This window comes from Callorhinchus milii, unplaced genomic scaffold (assembly GCF_018977255.1).
Source record: "Callorhinchus milii isolate IMCB2004 unplaced genomic scaffold, IMCB_Cmil_1.0 Scaffold9, whole genome shotgun sequence".
Classification (NCBI taxonomy): Eukaryota; Metazoa; Chordata; class Chondrichthyes; order Chimaeriformes; family Callorhinchidae; genus Callorhinchus; species Callorhinchus milii.
Window position 1 is genome coordinate 3083627 of NW_024704750.1, and position 25173 is coordinate 3108799.

General features: G+C 38.7%; 1 protein-coding gene across 2 annotated transcripts in view; it reads left to right on the top strand.

Moving 5' to 3' along the window:
- ppp2r5eb (protein phosphatase 2, regulatory subunit B', epsilon) overlaps positions 1 to 10911 on the top strand; it is a 37333-nt gene extending 26422 nt beyond the window's left edge. The window contains exons 4-14 of one of the 2 annotated variants that reach the window (XM_042338026.1): positions 40 to 132; positions 769 to 899; positions 1549 to 1608; positions 2580 to 2688; positions 5479 to 5532; positions 5619 to 5669; positions 6438 to 6557; positions 7129 to 7256; positions 8277 to 8378; positions 8614 to 8681; positions 10179 to 10911. In XM_042338026.1, the coding sequence (XP_042193960.1) occupies positions 40 to 132; positions 769 to 899; positions 1549 to 1608; positions 2580 to 2688; positions 5479 to 5532; positions 5619 to 5669; positions 6438 to 6557; positions 7129 to 7256; positions 8277 to 8378; positions 8614 to 8681; positions 10179 to 10198 (936 nt within the window). In that variant the 3' untranslated portion in view covers positions 10199 to 10911. Of the gene's footprint in view, positions 1 to 39; positions 133 to 768; positions 900 to 1548; positions 1609 to 2579; positions 2689 to 5478; positions 5533 to 5618; positions 5670 to 6437; positions 6558 to 7128; positions 7257 to 8276; positions 8379 to 8613 lie in introns of both variants that reach the window. The other variant, XM_042338025.1, reaches the window with a different exon arrangement.
- The last annotated feature ends 14262 nt before the right edge of the window (positions 10912 to 25173 follow it).

Genomic DNA, 25173 nt, shown 5'->3' on the forward strand with positions numbered 1-25173 from the left:
CACATTACCAACCTTTATGTTTATTTTCTTCTCTAACAGCTTATCTATGAATTTTTCATTCGGTTTTTGGAGAGTCAAGAATTCCAACCCAGCATTGCCAAAAAATATATAGATCAGAAATTTATATTGCAGGTAAGCATTATCCACTTCATGTAAAGAAAAGCAATGAATGAACAGGTGTCATCTAGCTAAATTGTGTAATCTGTTTATATGTATCCTGAGATGTTATACGTAGTTTGAATGCAATTGTTTGTTGATCATTTAAAACACTATTGGTGAACTTTGTCTGTATTGTTTGTGCCTTTCTCATCAAAAAATGTCATAAGATGTTCTTTACAACTTGAAGTCTTTTTTTAAATGAATGTATTCAAAGCACTGATATCCATGGGGTTTATATAATAATAATAATAATAAGCTGATTCTGATGGAGATTCGGCCTGTTTCATGTCCCCCGCCTTGCCTGCCCCACGATTGGCAGACCCCCACCCTCTGCCACTCTGCCCCTACCGTCTGGAACTCCATCCCGCAGTCCCTCCGCTTCCCCCTTCCCTTGCCTCCTTCAAGATCCATCTCGAGACCTTCCATTTCCATTGTGCTTTCGATCACCCACCCCCCCCTTCCCCCCTGCCTTCCAAGCTCCCCAATCTGGACACCCAGCTCGGGTCCGAAACACTGATCATCTAGCGCCTTGGGACGTCCTAACGTGAAGGGCGCTATACGAATGTAATTTTGTTGTTGATGATGATTTTTATTGGTATTTTTCTTTAGCTTTTGGATCTGTTTGACAGTGAAGACCCCCGGGAAAGAGACTACCTAAAGACTGTCTTGCACAGAATTTACGGAAAATTTCTTGGACTTAGAGCATTTATCCGGAAGCAAATTAACAATATTTTTCTACGGTAAGCTTATAATAACTATTAGCAATAGGATTCTAAACTGGCAAAATCTTAGTATATAGCTTTACGTGCCTGCATGTGTGAATGAGGTTCTATCTTGTTTTTCTGCAGTTTTTTCTCTTCGCACGTGGGATGTCATATTACTTTTTTCTGTACCTTTTCAACAACAATAAATTACATTTGCATAGCACCTTTCACGTCGGAAGGATGTTCCAAGGCCCTGGGTAATTAAGGATTTGCAGTTGATCTGGGGGTGGAGGGTATGGTGGATGAGAGTGTGGCACGGTCAAAGAGGAAGGTCTTGGAGGTAATGGAGGGGGCGAGAAAAAGGGATTCCAGGATGGAGTATCAGAGGGTTGGAGCAGAAAAGCTAAAGGCTCGACCGTCAATGGCGGGGCGGACAGGGTGGGGGACATGGAGCAGGCCAGTGCCTGCGCGCTCATGTAAATTCGGAAATGTTAGCACTACATTTTCTGTATGTTTTATACATATGTGGTGAGTTAACTTACTAATAATATTTGTGAATTAAATGAGCTATATTTGATTAACTCCTGTGATTTGAATCATTTGCAGATATACGGCAACCAAAAAATTCTGCTTCATTTAGTTCCATTTAGCTTGATTAATTTTTGATTGGTTGTGTCTACTGCAGATTTGTTTATGAAACGGAACATTTCAATGGTGTAGCAGAACTTCTGGAAATATTAGGAAGGTAAGTTGCCAAGTGTTAAACCTTTGTCTTAATTCCTCAATTTTGTCCCCTATTGTGAAGGTGTTGGCTTGCTTTTAGGTACAGTTTTTTGGGGGCTTACTGAGGAGAGATCAGACTGCGAGTAGTTTCTCTTAACCACTTGAACTGTATTTATTTTAAACCGAGATTTTGTCCTCTGCCTCTTCTCGATCTCCCCAATTCCTGCACTATCTATGAACACAGACGGGTAATCTGTAGCCAGGAATTTGTCTGATGTTGATTTAGCAAACTCACATGCAGTCCCCCCCACCCCCCCGTCTTCATCTGCCCACTCTCTTCCAGTTCCCCAAAGGGGGGAATGACACACTTAAATCATTGCACCCGGTATTGTGGGGCAGTAAAGCATTGTTAAGCAAAACTAATAGTAAAACCCTCATAGAAATGCAGAGTGCTCAGAGTGCTCAGACCTCATATTGCTGCTTTTGGAATTCCAGCATTCAATGTGTGAAGTACCTAGTTTATATTTATAACAACTTTAGTATAATCCCTAGGTTGTAAACTTTACTGAAGAAATTACTTTTCTCATTTCCGATATTTTCAATTGATAACCACAAATATCTTGAACATTTTCAAGGCTGAGACTGATAGATTCTTGAAAAATAGAGGGATTAGGGATATGGGGATAGGGCAGGTAATCAGAGTTAGGTGAGAAGATCAGCCATGATCTTATTGAATGGCGGAGCACAGGCATGATGAGCCGAATGGCCTACTCCTGCTCCTAATTCTTATGTTCTTAAATATAGTAGGTGCCGTTTGTACGTCACTGATTTAGCTGGTATGCTACTAACTCAACAGCGATCTAAAATGGACTGGAAATTTAACATGGGCCTTTTGTATTTATTGAGTCCTAGGAGACTGGTCCTGTGTTAATAAAGGTCAATGTACAAAGATGCAAAATAGTGCATAACTTTTCCTTCTCTATCTGTTGACAGTATAATAAATGGCTTTGCATTGCCCCTGAAGGCAGAACATAAGCAGTTTCTGATCAAGGTGCTGATACCTTTACATACTGTAAGGGGTTTGGCCCTGTTCCATGCACAGGTAAGAATGGTTTAGAGATTTTTGTTTTATAAATTTATTTAAAAAAATTACTTATTCATTTGATATCCATATGTGAATAGGATATTACAGTGTTTCTTAAGCTAGGGCTTAAGCTTTTGTTTAAGTACAGCACCAAGTGGTATCAGGTTGGTTAAATTTCCTCCTCAAATGACTTGCATTGGAATTGAATTGACCTCCCAATGACGGAATTAATTCAATTACAGAATGTCTGTTAAAAGTTGTATATTGAAAAGAAAAGACTTTGATGTATGACGTTTTGCATAGAGTCTAAAATGGAGTCCTGGTTTAGGAACTATCAATTCTTCAAAGTATTGATTTTATTATTTTCATTTACTTGGGAGTAATTTTCTGCTTGAATTGCCTTAGTACAGTATTGTGTAATTGTCAATCCGTTATCTTTGCTGAATTACAACAGTCTGATTTATGTTTAGCTCTGCTCAGATTAATTGACCTTGAAAACACTTTAGTGTGTGTGTGGCTTAGATATAATCATATTCTTCATAACAATTTGCCAGCAAATTCCTTAGATACAAAGCAATTTACTGAGATAATTGATGATTCTTTAACAGGTATATATATATATCTATCTTGGGGATTCATTTTCTCTGTGAACATTATCAGTGTTCTAATTTTTACCCATTTGTCATGCATATGTTTATCATTTATAATGCAGAGCCGTTGTTACAAATGGCAGCAAGTACTTGAAACATTCTGAGGGTAATATTAAGAATGTTTAACATGAAAAGCACATTTTTTTTTTAACATTATGAATGTTAAGTGCACAATGAATAAGAGTTCAACAATGTTGAATGGAGAAAAGGAAGATATTTAGGTGCAATCACTGAAAGCAGCCAAGCAATATCCAAAAGATTAGATTGTGCTAAAATGCATCTCGGAGAATTTAATCAGCAGAATTAGTGTAGCCCTATTTAACTCCTTGCTAAACCCATGTATTTAGAATATTACATACAGTTTGAAGAAACTTACTTGCCAAATGACATTGATACTTTTTTCCTTCTGACTAATGTATTGAACATTTTTAAAAATTCCAGCATTAGGATTATAATACATCTGCAGTTAATATGGCACAGTTTCGCAGGTTATTAATCCGGGTTTACTGAAGTGTCCATTGTTCATACCTGCCCTCGTAATTTATATGTAGCATCTTCCATTGCTGTGTCAGGGCTGTGTTTCCAAGGTGATGAATATTGTAATCCTTTTAAGATTTATGTTTGTTTGTTAAAGAAATGTCACAGCTATGTTAAACATTGCTATCATTGTTAGGTGTATCAGAGGACTGCAGAGTAGTAAACATGTTACAGTGGAACTTTGGTAATTCCAGATTTTCCCCAGATAATCAAATGATAATACACCAGAATCATTTTGTGCTGGGTTAATTTGGAAGGAATTGGGATGAGTAAGTTTTGATTGCTTTTGTCACCCAATAAAGCAGATGGAGATGGAATAAGCATGCAATCTGTCATCACTGGCTTACCGGTGTGCTAGAAAATCATTGCCAGCATTGGGAGTAATTTATTGAAGAAAATTTACGCCGCTTAAATTATTTAAAAGGCAATCGAAAAAAAACTCATACTATATAATGCAAATCTCATTGACCCAGAGGGCATCTCATCTTTTACCCATGACTGCATGGCTCTAACTCTTCGAGGAAACCATTGTGACCAGTTTCATTCTTGGCCCTGGCACGTCTCAGGTTAGCCATGATGTCAGGCCCTCGACTTGTTGAAGCTGGTTCCTCTGCAGGGGACCGACAATGTGGTCGCAGCAGCAGGAAGAGATTTTCAGTACAAATGCGTTTGATTTTATTGTAACTGAGGTCTTTTGGATAATCAAGACTCCACTCACTGTATTTGGTAAACTAAGCTTTTAAATTATAGACAAGCTAATCTAATATGTGTGGTGAAGGAAATACTAGCAAAACATATTTGTGCCAATTTAAGTAGGACAAAGATAGGTCAGAATCCTCGTGAATTTATCTCTTGAGAAGGGAGCTAAACTAGCGTGGGCTATTCCATGACTATAATTAACTTGAATGTACGGAAGTTTGATACTGCTCAGCCTACAAGACTTTAAAGGAAGTTAAAACTCATGAAATTCATGGAGAATGAGCTGCTGTAGTTGGATTGAAAATTGGCTGTGCAATAAGAAACAGAAGGTGATGATAAATCTATTTTTTTGTGTCAGTGGTGACTAGTGAAGTTCCCCAGGAGGTCTATTCTTGATCCACTGATGTTCACGCTATTCATAAACAATTTGGAGGCGTACGGTATTTTAAAATGAAATGTTCACATCCAGATATGTGGGCAGGGGAGTTGGGTTAGTCAAAGTAAATCATTTACTTCCTAGAAAAGAGAGCTATAAGTCGGCTTAAAGCAATTACTAACAAAGGTCAAATATTGCCATATAATTTGTGTGTATTTGATTTTGTTTGTGATTGTATAGATTACTGGGAAGCCCTTTGGGATATGAGAGAGAATTTAGAATTTAGCTTAATTACCACTGCGTTCTGGGAGAATTACATGCTTTAAGGAAGGGACTGTGTTTGACGGACTAAATGTCATTTATTCATTCTCTGTTTTCATATGTTCTTTGTTAGGCGATGGTAATGTTTTTATTTTGTGAACATCTCAAATTAGGCAGCTGTCATCAACTAGAATCAGTGTGTTCATAGCTGTTTATGCTACATTGTTGAAGTGCTTCAATCTCAAAAAGTAATAGTTTTTAACAAGTCTTCACTTTCTTCAACAGTTGGCATATTGCATTGTACAGTTTCTAGAGAAGGATCCAACGCTAACTGAACCGGTAGGCTTGCACTGAACATTTCAAGGTTTTTTTTCAGTTTGTACAAGGTGGATATTCTTACAAGTTTTCTATGTATTCTTTTGCAGGTCATTAGGGGTTTACTAAAGTTCTGGCCAAAAACTTGCAGTCAAAAGGAGGTAAGCAATCCATTTGCCTGAATACTGAATATGGGAAACATGTAGTTGTTAATCCCAATAGGTATTCTAAACAATGAAGTATTGAGCATTAAATTTGTTATCTCAAATATTAAAAACTAAAAGTGATTCTGCCCCTTTGCGTGAATATCGCAACGATGATTGGCTTTCATGGAATACTTATTCAGTCATTCAATTTGGGCATCAAATTTGGAATTATTAGACAATACAGCCCTGAAGAAGGCCATTTGTTCCATTGTGTCTTTGCTGGTGGCAGCTCTCTGCTTCCTCCCCATACCTTTTAATATCGTTCCACTTCAAATGTTTAACCTTTTTTTAATGTTATTGGCTCAACCTCTTAGCTACTTGTGGAAAAACATTCCATGTTCTAACTACTTGAATTTTGAATTTATTTACTTTAAATTTAAGCACAGGTAGGAAACAATTCATCTCTTATTAGAGATCAAAACACCTTTTTACATTTTTAAATCTTTTTATGAGAATAATATTTAAGAAAAATACTTATTAAATGCTTGGGTGTCAGACCTGATTGACAGGGAATCATCACCTTGAACACATTTGATTCCAAGAGTCTCTAGAGACAGGCAAATATTCTGGGCCAGAAGCGAATTGTGTAGGTAGACAATACAATTTTGAAAGTTTTTGGGCAACAGTAGTTTTTCTGAGCCGTTTAAAATAAAAAAAAAGTTGAAATGACTATTTGGATTGTGCCTTATGCTGCTTTTTTATATTAAATAACTTTCTTCACAGGTCATGTTTCTTGGGGAGATAGAAGAAATTTTGGATGTGATTGAGCCATCACAGTTTGTAAAAATTCAGGAGCAGCTCTTCAAGCAAATTTCCAAATGCGTCTCCAGCCCCCATTTCCAGGTTAGAAGCTACTTTAATAGTGGGTCAAATATGGTTGCATTAACCTGAACATTTACTTCCATTAGTATTATGTATGAGTGTGTCAGCCTGGCTGAGTGGTAGCACTCTCGCCTCTGAGTCAGAAGGTTGTAGTTTCAGGCCCCACGTTGGATCTTGGAATCACGTAGTCTAAAGCTGGCACTCCAATGCAGTGCTGGTGGGTGGGGGGGGGGGGTACCGTATTGTCGGTGGTGCTGTCTTTTGGATGAGATTTTAAACCTAGGTCCCATCTATCTGTTCGGGAAGATGTTGGCTCGATTTTTCTCCCCCTCAAAATTGGTCACTCACTCCACGGCTGTTTGTGGGACATTGTTGTGTGGGACTGGTTTCCACTATGTGCTATTTTCATCCCTTCTCTCACCCCACCCCCATTTGTGGAAGAGCTTCTGGGCAGGGGTTGGAGGTGTGGCTTGTAATTTTAAAATCTACTTACAGTCCTGATGAAAATCAGGCTCAGAATTACCAGGACCCACTTGTATGCATTTTTATTACTCAATATACAATACTTTGTCGTTTCTTTTCATCTCTTAAGGTGGCTGAAAGAGCGTTATATTACTGGAACAATGAATACATTATGAGTCTCATAGAAGAGAATTCTAGTGTAATCCTGCCCATCATGTTTGCCAGCCTTTATAGGATCTCTAAAGAACACTGGAATCCGTATGTACTTTCATAATATCTCAAGTTAAAATGCTTTGTATTTGGAAGAAACTCGCCTTTAAAACTTTTTTTCAGGTGATCGGGAGACTTATTCCAAATGGTACCCTGACTTCTTCATGATATATAATATATACGTGTGTATATTATATACATATATGTGTGTATTATATATATGTGTGTATATCATGTATGTGTGCGTGTGTATTATGTGTGTATTATATATATATATATATAAACACACACACATAGTTTATAGTGCAGCTCACGGTCATGGCTGTTATCTGTTTCTGTCAACAGATGAGATGTGCTAGGCAATATTTTACAGAAATCAGCTTTAATATCGTATTAAATGTTTTCATGGCTTTACCATTGCATGACTGAAGCCTTCCCAAAAGACATGGTGTGACAACCCTTCAGATAGTTTACAGCTTATGTGCAGCGACATACCGAGTTAAATCACAAAGAGCATTGATGTAAAGAGTGCAAAAGAAAGTTCCTGCACTTTTTCCTAGTACTATTTGATCAGCTTCCCAGCAGCATGTGGAGTATGTTGAGAATTGAGGAACTAAGATAACTTCTAGGGTACCGTTCTGTACATTTGTGCAGAGAACACATAGAATAAGATAGGGAACAACTGAAGAGGTGCGTATATGGTTTAATTTGGGAGCCACATTAAAATGTGTTTTCCAAATGTGAATAAGGTCTTAAATGAAAGTTGTTGCCTCAGTGTTTTGTACCAGTGATGATCTGAATCCTTCCATACGCAGAGGATATATAGGATTTAAAGAACAAAATTCCTATTAAGTAAAGAATCTCTTTCTGAAGTGTTTACAGTTTGAAGTTTTATGCTTTGGAAACAATGCCCTCTTCAGGAAGAAAGGATTATGCAGAAATGCTGTGTCAAGTATTTTTAACACTACAAATATTTACGCTATTTATGGAAAGTTTGCAACATTTTCTTAATTTCAATCTATAGTTACTAACAGTAAGATTTTTGACCACTGTTTCTATATGTTGCAGGGCTATTGTAGCATTAGTCTACAATGTTTTAAAGGCTTTTATGGAAATGAACAGCACCTTATTTGATGATCTGACAGCCACCTACAAGTCAGATCGCCAAAGGTAAGAATTTAGTGATTAATGAGGTTGAAAGTTATAAATGAAAAACTTTAATTCACACTTTCAAATTAAGTATGCTTCTTGCACAACACATCTATAAACAGCAGACTGTTTGGCTGTGGGTTTTGTTGCTGGTTTTGTTGCCAATTAAGGAGGAAAATTCAAAGTATTGATAATAGCTCGTTATGTCCTGGGACTCAAGTTTTTTTCATTTTTTTTAATTTCATCCTCTTTCCAGGGAGAAGAAAAAGGAAAAAGAGCGGGAAGAACTTTGGAAAAAGTTGGAGGATCTTGAAATAAAGAAAGGTCTGGAAAATGACAGGATTATCCCAACTTAACAAAGATAACAATGGTGCTAAAAACCCCATGGTATACATTCATGTAGTAAGAGGTGGAGCAACAGTTTTCTGTATTGTGCTACTTACTTTACAGTAGATTTCACATCTGTTTCATTATCAACGCCAGTCGGTTCTGTAACAGTACTGTATATAACTTTTCTCTTCACGTTTAAATGGTATGAAAAAAGGAAGGGCTTCAGTACAAAACATGTACAGTAGATGGATGTCTGAGAGCTCTTCTATAAATGTAGTCATTGTTTTAACTTTTTTTCAAAAAAAAAAGAAAAATTTTTAACATCCCTGTGGGTGGCGCAGAAATATTCCCAAGAAGATTGCTGCAATCACAGTACCTGGATCTGAGGTTCCCTACTTGTTGCTGGCAGACTACAAGCAAATATATTTTTAGACAGAAGATTGTGTTCCCCGCTTGTCCCTGTGACTTTGCTGCATCTTAATTTATAGTTTAAAAGGAGACGTTTCTGCACATTTCTTACCGAGTTTGTGGACGTTTTGGTTTTATTTTTTAATTTGGTGGTTTTAAACCCGTTTTAATTAAGCCTATTGTGGTGGTAACATGCCTCGACACACAGCACACTGGTTGTGTAAAGGTTGAAGTGTCCACGTGTATCTATCTGGTTCCATCGAGGTGCAATGCATAAGAACGTTTGTACTGAGTAGCGTACTGGAGATGCACAGATACACAAGCTGAACTGTGCGTTCGAACATCCATCACAGATACACAATTGGTATTGGTGTGATACAGGACTCAGTAAGCAAGATGTAACCAATAAGTAACCAGTTTGGTTATTAAGGTCTTGGTTCGTTAACAATGTAAGGTACATATCCTCATTTTGACCTGTTGTATATCCCATTTATACCACACACACCCCAAAAAAATTGTGCAACTAGCTTTAATTTAACAAAAGGTTCCCGTAGAGAGACAAACGCCCTTCCCCACTTTGTGCATAGAACCTAGTGAGTGCGTTATTCATTGTGTGTGAGTTTGCTTGTTGGGGTATAGTCAATGTGACTAAGACCAGCAGTAACATTGGTATTGTGTAGATGAATAATTTAATGTGAGGTCATCAACACCATACACAACATCTCAACATGTTTCTTAAAGGAAATGAACAGTAGGGAATTGAGCCATAATGTCTTATGGTGTCGTATGCACTGTATTGATCCAGTTGGAATGTTACACGACCAGTGTTATATTGCTCCATGTGTTACACCACTCTGTTGATGCAACAGCTTTTCATCCCACCAGGTGTGGGCATTGTGTATGGTATAAAACCTTATTTTAAAAAAAAATTGTAGTTTTCTTTCTCCAAATGTTGTTGCAGATCATACACACACATCACCTTCCACCTTTCTCAACTTTTTTTTAAAAAAAACAACTTTACATTTCTCTTCAAAACAAATTACCAATAAGTTGCACAGATTGTTCTCCATTTTTGCCCATTAGATGACCAGGTTAGAAGGTAAACCCGAGCAAGAAGCAGTCCGAGTAGGGCACTCTACAGCAAGAGGAGACTAGATTTCATTTCTTTCAACTTTGGAAAAAATGGGCTATGTGGGCCAAACAAGATACTGCCTCTTCAAGATTTTGTGTTCCATCAATAGTATGCTGTTGAGTTATTACCGTTGGGTCAAATACAAGATATTTGCAGTCAACCAGAACTGGCGACTCCAATGGATACTGTACTCGGAACTGTAGGCTTGAACGTGCTGAAGTAGCCTAAAAACTGATGTGGGTATGCTGCGTATGGATATTTAAACTTTGTGTGATGTGTTAAAACAAAAGTCCATCTTAGGAAACCGAAATTGTCTTTCAAGGATGAGTGAGGTTTGAAAGAAATGTAATACAACTTCTACAAGATGGGTTCAGTGAGACGCAAGTTGAGACTGTTTTAAGTGGGCTCCACTGTAACTTCAAAGTGCTAAACGGTGAATGTGATGGTGCACTCTAGTCAGTAAACAGTTAATAACCCCCTTGTTTAAGCAGCCCTGACTGTTGCTTACTGTGCACAGTGGTAGTATACATGGTTTGGATACCAACACAGGATTTACTGTATTTCATGACAGATTACTGTGTGAACGCCCTTAGGTCCACTTTTTGACCACTTACTGTAAATAGGCTGTAATCAGAAGCTCATGTATTGACCGAGGACTTTTAAAATACAGATCTTACCAATGAATTTCTTGTGTTATTTTCTTTATCATTACATTATAAAGACAATCTTACACACATGGTATTCTCCTTTGTATGGGAAGGGCACTTGGCACTGCGCCATTATACGACAGCACCAACAACTTGCTTTTATATAATGCCCCTCACGCAGTGTCCCAGAGCACTTGACAGCGGTGGAGTACAATGGGGGGAGGTGACCGTAAGCACGGTCGAAGAGGAAGGGCTTCAGGTGTGACCTGAAAATGGGGCAGGAAGGGGCAAGGCAGAGGGGTAGAGGAAGAATGGTTTCGGGACGTAGTGGCTAAAAGCACGGCCGCCGATGGTGGAATAGAGGGCATGAGCGACATTCAGGAGACTGGAGCCACTCGAGAGGAGGCAGCAGGTAGTGAGTTGGGGCCAGAAAGATGGGGCGATGCCAGGGCATGCAGTGATTTGGAGACAACAACAACAAGATTCCATTTATAGAGCGCCTTTCACGTCGGGAGGACGTCCCAAGGCGCTGGACAGATGGGTGTGAGAATTGATCCGTTCGGCGATAGGCAGCCAGTGGAGTCTGGCTGGAACTGGTGTGATGGGTGTACGGAGTTTCGTATGGGTGAGTATGTAGGCGTTAAGAGTTTTGGGTCTACCGTTTATACAGAAATATGTGGGCAGCGTCCTGCAGCGTAGTAGTTAACGAGCGAGAGGACCTGTGTTTGATCCCGGGGGGGGGGCAAAACCAGTTTACTGCTAGGTAAAAATTTACTTACTCCACATACCTCTGTTTACCTCTAAGTAGGAACATGATGGTTAGTCGATTGGCGGATCACTTTCTGGGGGTAATAATCCCCCCAAAATAATAATAATAATTTAGTCACTCCATCCACAATTGTTGATTGGCTACAAAATATACAGTCAATGAATCCACTTTACAGTATGTTTCTGTGAAGCGCTTTGAGACGTCTCAATGATGCGATAAAGTGCTACATCAAATGCAAGGATTATTATAACAATCGAGATTAATTGTTAATTTAAATCATGCCTGTTTGTTGGACCTCCCTGGTTCAAATGCCTGCTGTGTAAATCAAATAAATCAAGAACATTTATTTTGTTGGCTGACCATAAAGATCGGCCACTACTTGGCGAGGCTGAGAGCTGAAAGTCCTGATACAGGGCTGGAAACCCATTTGTGTTTTTGCGGCAGACCAGGCGAGGGCAGCAAAGATCTGTGGCGAAATCCTGCTCTCAGCAAACTGAATCGATTTTTAATGTCAGTCTCCAGCAGGGATTTTTCCAGCTGTGGTTCTTATTCCTTATAAGAAGCATTGAATCTAAATTTATCCTGAAGTGGAGCCTGAATTTTTATCCATTAGCAGTGTAAAAAAAATAATAAATAATAGTCACTCAATCCACGACTGGGACACCGCTGTGCGCAACTAGCTTGACAGTATATCCTGTGAAGCGCTTTGAGACGTCTTGAAGACATGATAAGGCGCTATATCAAATGCAAGGATTATTATGTGAGGTGGTAATACCACATTTTAGCCACTACGTTCTGAAACGTAATACATTACGTATTGGGCTTTAAAAAAAAACCTAAAAATAATGGAGCCACTGCTCTTCAAACCCAACTCAAACATGCACACATATTTTAGTTATTTCTGCGAATTACAATGTTCTTTATGTTAAACAATAATACACACCTAGAGGAACATTAAAGGGTAAACAGCGGCATTATTGTCTGTTGCACGTGAGTCATCAAAGCCTTTCCATACTTGACAGTAAGGACTTGGCTTCTAAGTGGTACCTCACCCTGATGGCATTGCTGGAATGAGGTATCAGTGTGATGAATTGCAAACACAAAGGCATCTCCTACCACAATTCAGCATGGTGTGTCCCTGCAGTTGGTGTGGCAATGTCTTTTTGTCTTCAAAAAGACAAGGCCAACATGATCCCAACATGGCATTTATATACAGTGCCTTTCACATGGGGGGATGGTGGTGGAAGGGCATCGAGAGGGGCGGAGGGCCAAGGGGGGTCGGGTTTGCTGGTAAAGGGAAGATGCCCAAAGATGTGGTTGAAGAGGACGATCTTGAAAGGGGAAAAAGGAGGGGATATCGTTGTTTCACCCAACAGCTTTCAGATATCAAACAGATCGTAGAAGGATTTGAAATATCAGGATTAACTTCAAGCTTCCAAAAAATAGTTTCTCAGAAAGATAGCAAAGATTCTTCAGAGACTGTGAGGTGTAATAACATGTGATGGACATTTATAATGAGAAACCTATTTAGAATATTGAACGCTACATCACAGCTAAGTACCTAGATGTCTGTGAGCATTGAAACATTTTCATAAGCACTCATCATGAGGTTAACCTGAATAAGATGAAGAATTATGTGTCAACAAATTAGAGCTCACTCACCCAAGATAAGATGGCATCTAGCAAATGTATTGCAAATGTCAAAATAATCATCGTTACAAACCAGTGCACGTGAAATGGGAAAATGCTAATTTAGTGCTGAAATACTGAAGATTTTCTCTCCTGGACTTGCACTCGCAAATTGAAATTGAAGATAAAATACTCCAAACCCATTTCTGGTCACGTTTTCCGGAGAGCAGACTTGCATCTAGTTAGATCCATTTTGATGAAGGGCCGTGGACCCGAAACTTTGACTCATCTTCCTTTCTCCATTGACCTGCTGAGTGTTCCCGGCGACTTCTGTTTTTGCTGCATCTGGTTGGGTTGGGTTCACACTCTGAAGGTGAAACGCACTCACAACATGATTCTTGTCAGCCTGGCTCTTGGTAGCACAATGAATTAGAAGGCTGTGGATTCAAGCCCCATGTTGGGAAATTAAAAACATAAGAACATAAGAATTTGCTGGTGAAAGAAGACCATTTAGTTTGCCTTCCACCCTCCTGGCAATCGCTTGATATATTATGTCCCAAAGTACTGTATAGACTGTATCCCAAGACTGTGAACTCATATTATTTAGGCAGACGCTCCAATGCAGTGCTGGGAATGTGCTACATTGATGGAGATGCCGTGCTTTGGATGAGCCATTAAATTGGGGTCCTGTCTGCCAGGTCACTTGAAAGTTAAAGGTCCCATAGCTCCATTTGAAAAGAAACGAGTTTCTCCCAGTGTCCTGGCCACCAATCGTAATAAAATTGATCATTCACTTCATGGCTGTTTGTGGGGCATCACTGTGCAATTGGCTGCCATTCTTTGGCTACAAAATACACAGTCACTCCACTTTCCAGTATTTCCTGTGAAATGTTTTGAGATGCCCTCTGAGAAAGGTGCTATATCAAATGTAAGTACTGATTACTTCACCTTGAAAGGTTTGTACTTGCGATGTGTTTTAACATAATATAAGAAATGCTAGAATAAAAAAGACCAAGGTCATTCAAGTTTGCCTTCCACCTTCCTGGCGGTCGCACGCACACATGTCCCAAACTATACCTCTGTACTATATCCCATAATGTTATTTCCTAAAAGAAAGCTAATCTGTGTTTTGACTGTTACAGTGAAGTGTAGTTATCCTTAAGAACCTGTCATTTGAAGCATTATTTCCTGGAAAAATAAATCAGATTTAAGGATGATAACAGTTATTATTAAATTTTGAATTTTTTAAATAATTCATAAGGTTTTCAATCCTGATAATGCCAAGTTTTGATTGTCTGCAAAAGAAACTTGCGGATTGGACTGAAGAGATTCTGACACAGTTAAAATCATCCTAAACCTCAATGAACCACTCCCACCCAGTAGTGAAAGCACTATTAAACATAAAAATGTATTCAGATCCTTCAAACGTGGAGGGAAGGTTTGATGGAACATGATTGACTTCCTGGGCTTATAATGTCATGAGTAACTGAGGATAGGCTTGTCTGTGTTTTTTTTCCTTCAACCAGTTGACCTATCCTTTGGGTTTATTCATGACTTCATACTGTATTGTTTAATTCTCTACATTTCACTCAATTTTCCTTCACACAGAATATTTTGTGGCTACACAACACGTTATTCATATTTTTATACTTAACCCGATATGCATCAATAAACAGAGATGATAACACTGAACAAGCTGTGTAGTTGACCAACCCACCATTAAGTTGCAAGAAAAAATCTATTTAATTTTATAAAATCCTATTACTGTCCTTGATTCTTTAGCGTGACTCTTAATTTCACAATACTCAGATTCTCAAAGCATTAAAGGGTATCTTTAAGTAGCGTTTCCGAGCTAAAATCCTGAACCGAATGTTCCTATTTCAAGATAAGTCAATAGGATGTTCTTAGGATCAGGGTGGGGCACAAGACCATCTGTATGTACTCGTGGAAAAAGCAATGTAAGACCTTTTAAATGTGTGATCTGTAAAGCGAGGAACTGATTTGTTTCTTAGGTCAAATGTTTGTCTCCTCCAAAATATCCAGCAAATTGAGAGAAGGAATTAATAGTTCTGTGCAAAGTAGTACGTTTTCGAATCCACTATATACATTTTATGACGTGGTAGCACTAGCAAAAAAAAAAGGATTGGATTCTTATTGGATTGTAATCCCAGCTCACTGGCATTTATGCATTGCGGTTTTCAGATTGCTGCGAGGCAGAATCTCTTGCTTTTGCACACTTTCCCATCTCAGAGTCAAAAGATCAGCAAGACAGACCGCCGCACATCAACAAAGTTTGTCTCGTGACATTTCACACGGCTGGTGGTGGCAGTGCAAGGGATATCTGTAGTTGACCACTTCCACCAAAACTAAGCAATGTGCTGGCAAGAAGGTATCACAAAGGTCAATATGGAATGACATTGTATAGTCATCTCCAATGTCTCTCTACCGATTGCTTGGTCAGTGCAACAAGTTGAATATTTCATAGGAACACAACACAAGTTTACTGATGAACTTGGAGCCAGATGAAATGACCATGGGTGCAAATTGGCTACTGAGTTTGCCTGCATAATACACAGTCACTACATTCCTTAGTAATACAAATTCCTGTGAAGCACTTTGAGACATCTCGACCACGTGGTAAGTCACTACATCCAATCATCTCTAATAAAACTAACCATATGCTACCTGATAGCTGTCCTTCAACCATTTATAATAGTACACTGGTATTGTGCAATCAAAGTTTTACATAAGACTTCATCATGTTCATATCCTTGCCATTCATATTAAATCATTTTAAACGTTCAGCCCCTTAACAACCACTTTTGAGTTCCATTATACATAAACAATACAACAAACAACGTCAGCTACTCTGACATCAAAAAAGATTGCTACTTCAGTGGAAACTATCCATGGCATTAATAGGATTTGGTAGATACAGGTAATAACATGGATTTGAAAGGGAGTTTACCGTTTGGATTTATTACTTGGAAAAACATAAGCTATTAATTAACCCCTATATCACACAGTTTTCCATGGAAAGATTGAATGAAGACCTTGATGTCATTTAATCCAATTTGATGAGGGAGGAGGAAAAAAATCTCTTCTAACTGATGTCCAGGGTAAATCCCAAGGTAAAATCTTTTAAAAAGCACAGTTTTGCTACTAACAAGATTGATGGAAAGTTTACTTTTATAAGATTTGTGTTACTTTGAGATGGGATGAGACTCATTTCAATAATTTTACTTGTTCTATATTCTACAGCTGTCTCCATGTAGAAGGTTTACAGTCAAAGAACAAACAAATCATAGGATCTAGAGTTGGCCTTTGAAATTGTTAGGAATCATATTAGATTTTCTTCTCTGCAAAAGTAAAATGCGAAAGGGGTTATATTTAACTACTGCCCTTTAAAACATATTTATTAAGAGTTCAGGGCACTGTCGACATCTCTCCCTTATGAGAACTTCAATATCTTTTCAACATGAAATGATACATCAGGATAAAAGATGTTACATTGGCTGACAGTGAGTTACAGGGTCATAATAATTCAATGGAGTAGTTCTGGTAACTTCAAAAGTCGCACAAGCAAAATTCAAATGCTTTATGAACGTCAGTGGCATTCAACCACAATGGAAGTTCTTAATGCTTCTATCCAAAGTGATGTGCATTGTATTGTGATGGAAATAGATGGTTAGTGCCCTGACTGATGTACCTTCTCGCCTCTCCAGTTACCTGAAGCTTATCTCTCTGGTATGTTAACTCTCCTCATTAGAGCATCTTAATTGTCTTTCGTGGAGTCCTGTAGCTCAGTGGTTAGAGCACTCGCTTTGCAAGCGACAGACCTGAGTTCAATTCCCGGCAGGTCAGGGCCAAACTTTGGGCAAGTTTCCTTACTCCACACAGAGCCTAATAATAATCCCTCCAAAACCAAAACAATAATAAATTGGTCATTTTCAATCCACGACTGTTGTGGGACATTGCTGTGCGCAATTGGCTGCCGCGTTTGCCCACAAATATACAGTCAATTCACTTTACAGTATATTCTGTGAAGTGCTTTGGGATGTCTAGAAGACGTCAAAAAGCGCTATATCAAATGCAAGGATTATTATTATTATTATTTCTCCATTAACTTGCTTAATAGATTATTGCAAAGATGTATAACTGAGTAAAGATATCTTCCCTGAAATCTGTTTCTAAAACCACTTGATACCAATTTCCTCTCTCGTTCGCTCCCCTCTCAGACATGATATTACCCATTTTGCAAAGATGCACTTTAAAGGGTAGATATTTCTATAATACCGAGACAAGTAAAGTATGTGTTCTGTAGTATTGTATCAAGTCTGCACTCTCTATGCATTGGCTTTGACTTTAATATTTGAAGCGGCATATTAAATATTTCAGTAAATTATGAACGATTCATATTTCTGTTTTATATATCTTTCATTCATCCAAGTGTGAGATAGGTACAAGGTGAAAGGGGGAAATATCATTTTATCAAGTGCTAATGTCAAGTATTTCTACAGTTACAGCATATAGTTCCAAACCCCCATTAGTTTTTGATCAAAACCAAAGGAAAAGACATTCTGTGCGGTATCAGTGTAACATTATTAATTATTATTATTCACATTCTTTACGACACTTAGCTTGTCTCATTGAGACTGTTCAAGGTGAATGAATGAAAAACTAAGCAGTTGAGTCCATTGAGAACTAGACTGACTTTCATCCCATTATTATGTGAGATCCAAATCCAGACCCTTGAGATGAAAGGAAAGCATTCTAAACCTATTCTCCATCTTTTTGGTGATCTCCGTAGATTAGGTTGTGAATACAGCAGAGTTTCAGGCCATTTCACTTTAAACAGCTAATGGCAGGGTTTACAGAGATGAGTTGGATGCTCTTAAAATGTCAAGAGTAAAGATTGCACAAAATCCACGTCCATTTCTTTTGATTATTGCTGTGGCACAACAAGGTTGTAAGCGTTGAGTTTGAGCGCAAGCTATCGTATAATTATTCTGTACAAAGGATAATCTGTACAACAGTTTGCAATGACTCAAAACTCCTGAAGCACGCTCAATCCTGGTTTGTGGTGACGCAGATTCAATTTTCCCCCATCACCTAGGTAATCGGAAAATATAACCTCATAAACACAGGTGACGCAGAACAAAAGAATGTTCATGATTTTCGCAGATCTGACCACTAACAATACAGAAATCTCTTCTCATTAGATGAATTTTCCCTTGGAATAATGCAGCCTAATTATGAAGTTCCATCAGCAGTGCGAGAGCCTGAAGGAGAGGGATTATGGGGTTATCTTATAGCTGATCGTACTGTCATGAAGGCATCCACTTTTATCAAGTTTCCATTAGCTAAAGGCAGCTCAAATTGCAGAGGATGTTGTTTTTGTCAAGTAGTCATCCATCATTCGGAAAGGAATCGTGGGCAACACACGGGATAATTCCAAGTCGGTTTTAGGTTTAAATATAAGAAAGATGGCAAAAAAGTCATACCAACCCAAAGGATATGTTAATAATATGTCAGTGAGTCTCAGTTCATTTGACCTTTTCCCAATTTTGAGCCCGGTTCCTACTGAAACATCATGGTGGCAGAGCACGCTTTATCAGGCACAGATACGTTCTGGTAAAGGACTTATCCCGGATGGTTCTTCTTCAACAACAAGAAATGACATTTGTATAGCACCTCTCACGTCAGGACAGTCAAGTGATCACAAAGTGCACCACAGTGCGTGTGGAGACTCAGCACATTCACACTGTCAAACTTGTCGAAGAGCATCACTTATCGCAAGATCACAAGATTGGTTTGGAGGAATAAAACCCTTTGGTTCATTGGATTTCATCCTTCAAGGATAATTGTCTTCCCATTTTTAAATGTTTTTTCAAAGTAACATTTCAAAGTGTTTTTTCGGGATGTTCTGCAGAGTTTACAAAATCTTTTAGGGCCAGGTCTAGCCAGCAGGACCCATTAATAATAATCCTTGCATTTGATATAGCGCCTTCTCTCGTCTTTGAGACGTTTCAAAGCGCTTCACAGAATATACTGTAAAGTGAATTGACTGTACTTTTGTGGGCGAAATGTGGCAGCCAATTGCGCACACACAGCGTCCCACAAACAGTCGTGGATTGAGTGACCAAATTATTTATTTAGTTTTTCTTGAGGGATTATTATCAAGTGTGTGGAGTAAGGAAAATTGCCCAAGGTTTCGCCCTACAGGGAATCAAGTCCAGGTCTCTCGCTTACGAGGCGAGTGCTCTAACCACTGAACTACAATAATAATAATACTAATAAATAGTAGTGAGAAGATGGAACTGACTGAAAGTTATAGTTGAAGCAAATAGCAACAATATATTTAAGAGAAAACTTCATGTATACACGAGGGAGAAGGGATTAGAGGGGTACAGTAGAGGGGAATAGGTGGCGGTGTGGGGGGCTTGTGTGGAGTGCCTGTGTTCGAACTAGTTGGGCCAAATGACAGTAATAATAATAATGTGCTGTGTGCAATTGGCTGCCGCGTTTGCCCACAAAATATACAGTCAATTCACTTTTACAATCTATTCTGTGAAGCGCTTTGAGACGTCTGGAAGACGTAATAAAATTGACCAAATGCAGGGATTATTATTATATAATATTAAATGGCCTATTTCTGTGCCATATGTATCTCTGCGAACCCAATCCACTCTCTGATCTCCCTGACGTAGAAATCCAGATTTGAAGTGTTGACTGTGTCAGGCATTGTCTGTTTGTTGCCTATCAGTGGAACATACCAGCGATGTCAAGGCTCTCTAAACTATGAATTGGTCATAATAATAATAATAATAATGAACTGAGTTAATGTGGATTCTGTAAATAACTTTGATGCTCACCCCAAGATGCCATCCCTCACAGTTGTTAGGAGGTGTATATTTCCGCAGGGGCAGGTAAGGTCATGTCAGCTCTCGTTGTCTCTGCATAAAAGAGCACTCTGCTGCCACACAGTGTTTCACCCGGGATTCAGTCTTATAACGAATAAATTCAAATAACAATCAGGGTTTGGATTTGAAACCATAATGATGGAGATTGACGATGACTTGATTGACTTGTGTTTATCAGTACAATTTCTATATAGTGGCTTGAAGATCAACATTTATTGGAAATAAATAATAATAATAATAATCCTTGCATTTGATACAGCGCCTTATCACGTCTTTGAGACGTCTCAAAGCGCTTCACACGAAGATACTGTAAAGTGCACTGACTGTATATTTTGTGGGCAGCCAAATAAATGCACATTCAGACACTGCTGAAGAACGCAGAGGGAGAAATTCCTCCTGGGTCTAAACTTGCACTCATTTTCTTCGCATTTCACAACATGCGGAATTTGGAAAAATTCTTAAATTCAGGTCTTCACTTAATGAGTTATGCTATTTATAGTACGGCATCGGAAAATTTGGTGTGTAACAAATTTAACAAGAAAAGAACCCAGTGGCACGTTACGAATTTTCTGACAAGTGCTTGAGTGCATCTCACAAATAAAATGATCCTTTGGAACATGATGGTTTCCAGGAAGAATATATCTGCCTAACCCACCTGCAAATACACAGCCACTACACTTTACAGTGAAATCTTGTGCCTGAGCTCTTTGAGCTGTTTCGATGAGGGCATAAAATGCGAGATGTATGATTACGATGATGAATACTGGTATTATTATGATTATTATTGTTATTATTATGCGAGCTGTGAAAGTTAGTGTATGATGTTTGAGTGAATGTGTGTGGAGTGAGCACATTATCTTTAGATGACAAACTGGAGCCAGCTTTCCTGGGCATGACTTGCTCCACGAGGGCTTGATACACAGCGGCTATTGTAATTAAGACAATAGAGACCAGAGGCAAAGGTTCACGTCCCGGGCCTTTTACAGGGGATGTCCCAGTGGAACGCTGTTGGGCAAACAGTTCCACCTTTGGGAATTCTATTAGAAATAGGAGAACGCAGTGACAAGAAATGTCCCTGTTCATATGGGCCAGTCAGGATTCTAAGTACCCACAAAAACAGATGGATTTATTTGAGCACAACGTGGTTTAATAAATAATAATAATCCTTGCATTTAATATAGCGCTTTTCACATCGGATAAATCGCAAAGCGCTTCACAGGATTTTTCAATGAAGTGTAGTGACTGTGTGTTTTGTAAGCAATCGCAGCAAACAATCTGCACACTGTCCACAAACAGCTGTGAGGGATTGAGTAGTTTATTGTTGGCCATAATAATAATAATAATCCTTGCATTTGATACAGTACTTTTCACATCTTCTGGATGTCTCAAAGCGCTTCACAGGATATGCTGTAAAGTGAATTGACTGTATAGTTGTGGGCGAAATACTGGACGAAACTCTCTGAATAATGCCAATGTGGGACTATGAACCCACAATCTTCTGACTCAGAGACAAGAGTGTTACCAACTGAGCCAGGCAGACGAACGAGAGTGCAGCTTAAATAAGAACGTAAGAATTTGCTGGCGAAAGAAGAGCAAGGTCCATCTAGTTCACCATCAGGTCCATTAACTGTTAACATTACTTAATATTTTAAAAAAAAACATTTATTTGTACAGAGATGGGAGTACCTTCTAGAGATTTGTTAAATAATCCTCCAAATGAATTGTTAATTCATTTCATGGCTATTTGTGCACAGAATCGCTGCCACATTTGCCTGCAAAGAGCTTTGAGAAGCGATTGGAGTTGTGTAGCTTAGTGGTTAGAGCACTCGCCTTGCAAGCGCGAGGGACCTGGGTTCAATTCCAGGGCAAAACGTTGGGCAAATTTCCTTACTCCACACGGCCTGTAATGAAGTAGTAAGTCGATCGGCAGATTGCTTTTCTGGGGGTAATAATCCCTTCAAAAAATAAAAATAAAATAATAATTTGGTCACTCAATCCATGACTGTTTGTGTTGCTGCTGTGTGCAATTGGCTGCTGCATTTCACCCTCAAAACATACAGTCAATTCACTTTACAGTATATTCTGTGAGACGTCTCAGAGACGTGTTGAGTTGCTATATCAAATGCAAGGATTATTGTTATAATTACATGTAAAAAAATGTGAGATGTTTTGATATTAAAGGTGTTAAATGCCAGGAGTGTTATTATAACTCATGTAAGCCTTGTAATACTGCATTCTCACTATTTATACTGTAAAAAAAATTAATGAGTAATTGAAACCTTCAGCTCATTGTGTCAGAGTCATATAAGGTATGGAACCTCAACACAACAACACGTCTTGAGCACTAAATATCTTCAGTAAATCTAGTCCCACACATTTGGCTATTTGCTTTGAAACAGTTGGATGAAAGCAGCTCCCGATCTACTTACAGTCCCTGATCTATACAACTGGGAGTTTCTTACTGTACACTTCAACTACAGGACTTACATTCCAGTGATCACTTCACCACTGACACATCTCTGTTTCCAATAAATAATCATAGCAAAACCCACAGCGCTTTGGGAGTCTGACATGTATTTTATTATCTGGGTCATTAAATTTTACTGTTTCTGCTATGTGGGCCAACAGTAAAATGTGTTCTGTACTGTCTTCCTTTCTTTTTAAGAGCGCTGATCTTTGGCTTAATAAAAAATGACAACTGAACCTTCAAAGAGCTCAAGAGGAAGAAGAGAAGGAACACATTGTTCAAAGGATTGATCAGTGTTATGTTAGCGCCAGCGCCCTGGGATGTCCTCCTGATGTGAAAGGCGCTTTACAAATGTAATTTGATGTTGTTACTTGAATGAGTCCTAAATTGACTGAATTGAATGCCCTGATCAGTAAATTTGCCTGTATTCTCACTGATGTTCAGATAGTAACCTCTTCCACTCTCAATAGTTAATTCCCCAGTTGAGACCACCCAGACACTATCTATACGCTCTCTCTGTTGTAATCTTCGGAGAGTGTTATCCTGTGTTCAGTATCTGTCCCGCTCATCACATTTTATTTATTCGCTGCCAGTTCTTCAGATCCTGGGTCCACTGGTTTTTGAGCTTGAACTTGGATTTGAACCAAGTTACAAGGTACTTGGAGCAAATGTAACAACAACAACAAATTACATTTGTATAGCGCCTTTCATGTCGGGAGGATGTCCCAAAGTGCCAGACAGTCAAGGATGTGCTCACGAGCTGCTTTTTAAAAATATTTTTAAATGTTTTTTTCAAATTAACATTTTAAAGTGTTTTTTTCAGGATGTTCTGCAGAGTTTACAAAATCATAATAATTCTTGCATTTGATGTAGCGCCTTCTCAAAGTGCTTCACAGGGTTTACTGTAAAGTGTAGTGACTGTGTATTTTGTGGGCGAAACGCAACAGCCAATTGCGCACGGCAGTGTCCCACAACAGTCATGGATTGACTGACCACATTTTTTGGGGAGGGATTTTTGTGGCGTGCTCTTGCGTAGCCATAAAAGGGCAGCAGAGATGTGTATAAAGCCAACTGAAGCAGCAAAGAAATGTTGAGGAGCCATTCGATTGCAATGATTTCCATTTAATAGACTGTGTGCTGAACACTATTCGGCTCATTTCAATCAACGTTACAAACATCTGTAACACATTTCAAAAGTATGATCATTGATAATACATTCTTTGTCAATTCATTTTCATTTTATTTACCTATCGATTGGTGAAAAGCGTAAAATCAAAAGAAAGAATAACAGCAAACAGAAAAGAAATGCAAACGTTTGCAGAATCTCCAATTCAATTCAATACAAATTTATATTTAGATAGAAATTTACAGATGTCCATTGCTTAGATAGCTCCTTTCACATCGGGAGGACAAATGCATCAAATAAGGTGAGGGGTGAAGTCGGGGAACAGAATAGCATTCATCAATAATCAATAGATTGACAATATGCTGGAATCGCAAAAAACCCTTTTAGTTTCTGTACTTTTCTGTGTGAAATCAAAAGGAAATGGAGGAGAAAAGCAATGCACAGTTTCTCTACTGGATAACATCACTGCTCCTGCCACCATTGTTTCCCTTGTCAGCCTTGAGAACTGACCTTAAGAGCTGACAGAGCTAATGAATCTTCAACCCAGCCATTGGGGAATGAACAGCTCTTGTTAAATGAATTGGGGAAGTGGAGGGTACAGAGTTTTCTCTGTTCACATATGTGTTTAACGAGGCAGGCACAGACTCGAGGCACTTTGAGACGTCTCAAAGACGTGATAAGGCGCCATATCAAAAGCAAGGGCTATTATTATTACATGTCCTGATAGTTTACGGCAAAAGGCAGATTACGACAATTAAATATAATAAAGAAAATCCATGTGAATTCAGCTTCGACTGCTGGTCTGCAAGCTTTGAGCATCCTTACTGAAATGAGAACATGTCATTTCACAGTGATCGCAGATGTACAACAGCACAAAGCTGACTACAATCCACCACCAAACGGTCAATATGAAGTTGCCATCCCTCACCGTAAAGGAATGACCGGTTTTACTCAAAGCTGAGGGCAGAAATTGGTTTGTCTTTCATGTTGGCAGCAAACTTTGCGCCTCACAGCCAAATTTAATCTCCACTCAAAATATTTGTAGTCTAATTGATGGTGTTGTAAATCAATTAATTCAGTCTGGCACTCGTCTCGTTGTAGCTCTAAGCTTTACCTGGTAAAACGATTAGATCTTGTAGTAATTTCACACTGGGAATTTACATATGCTAGAAACTAACCAAACTTTTGTGATAGCCAGCCTTGATCTGAAATGAAGTACTATGTTAGGCTTTGAACTCTTGTGCATTTTGAGTTTCTCTAGTACTCTTCCTTTTGAGTAAGGTTACTGTACTCAGGACCAATTTGTGGGGGAAAGATTACTGTTGATAAATTGTATTGCTGGAAAGTGTAATTTTAAAAAACCCACACGGGGAAATAAATTCCAT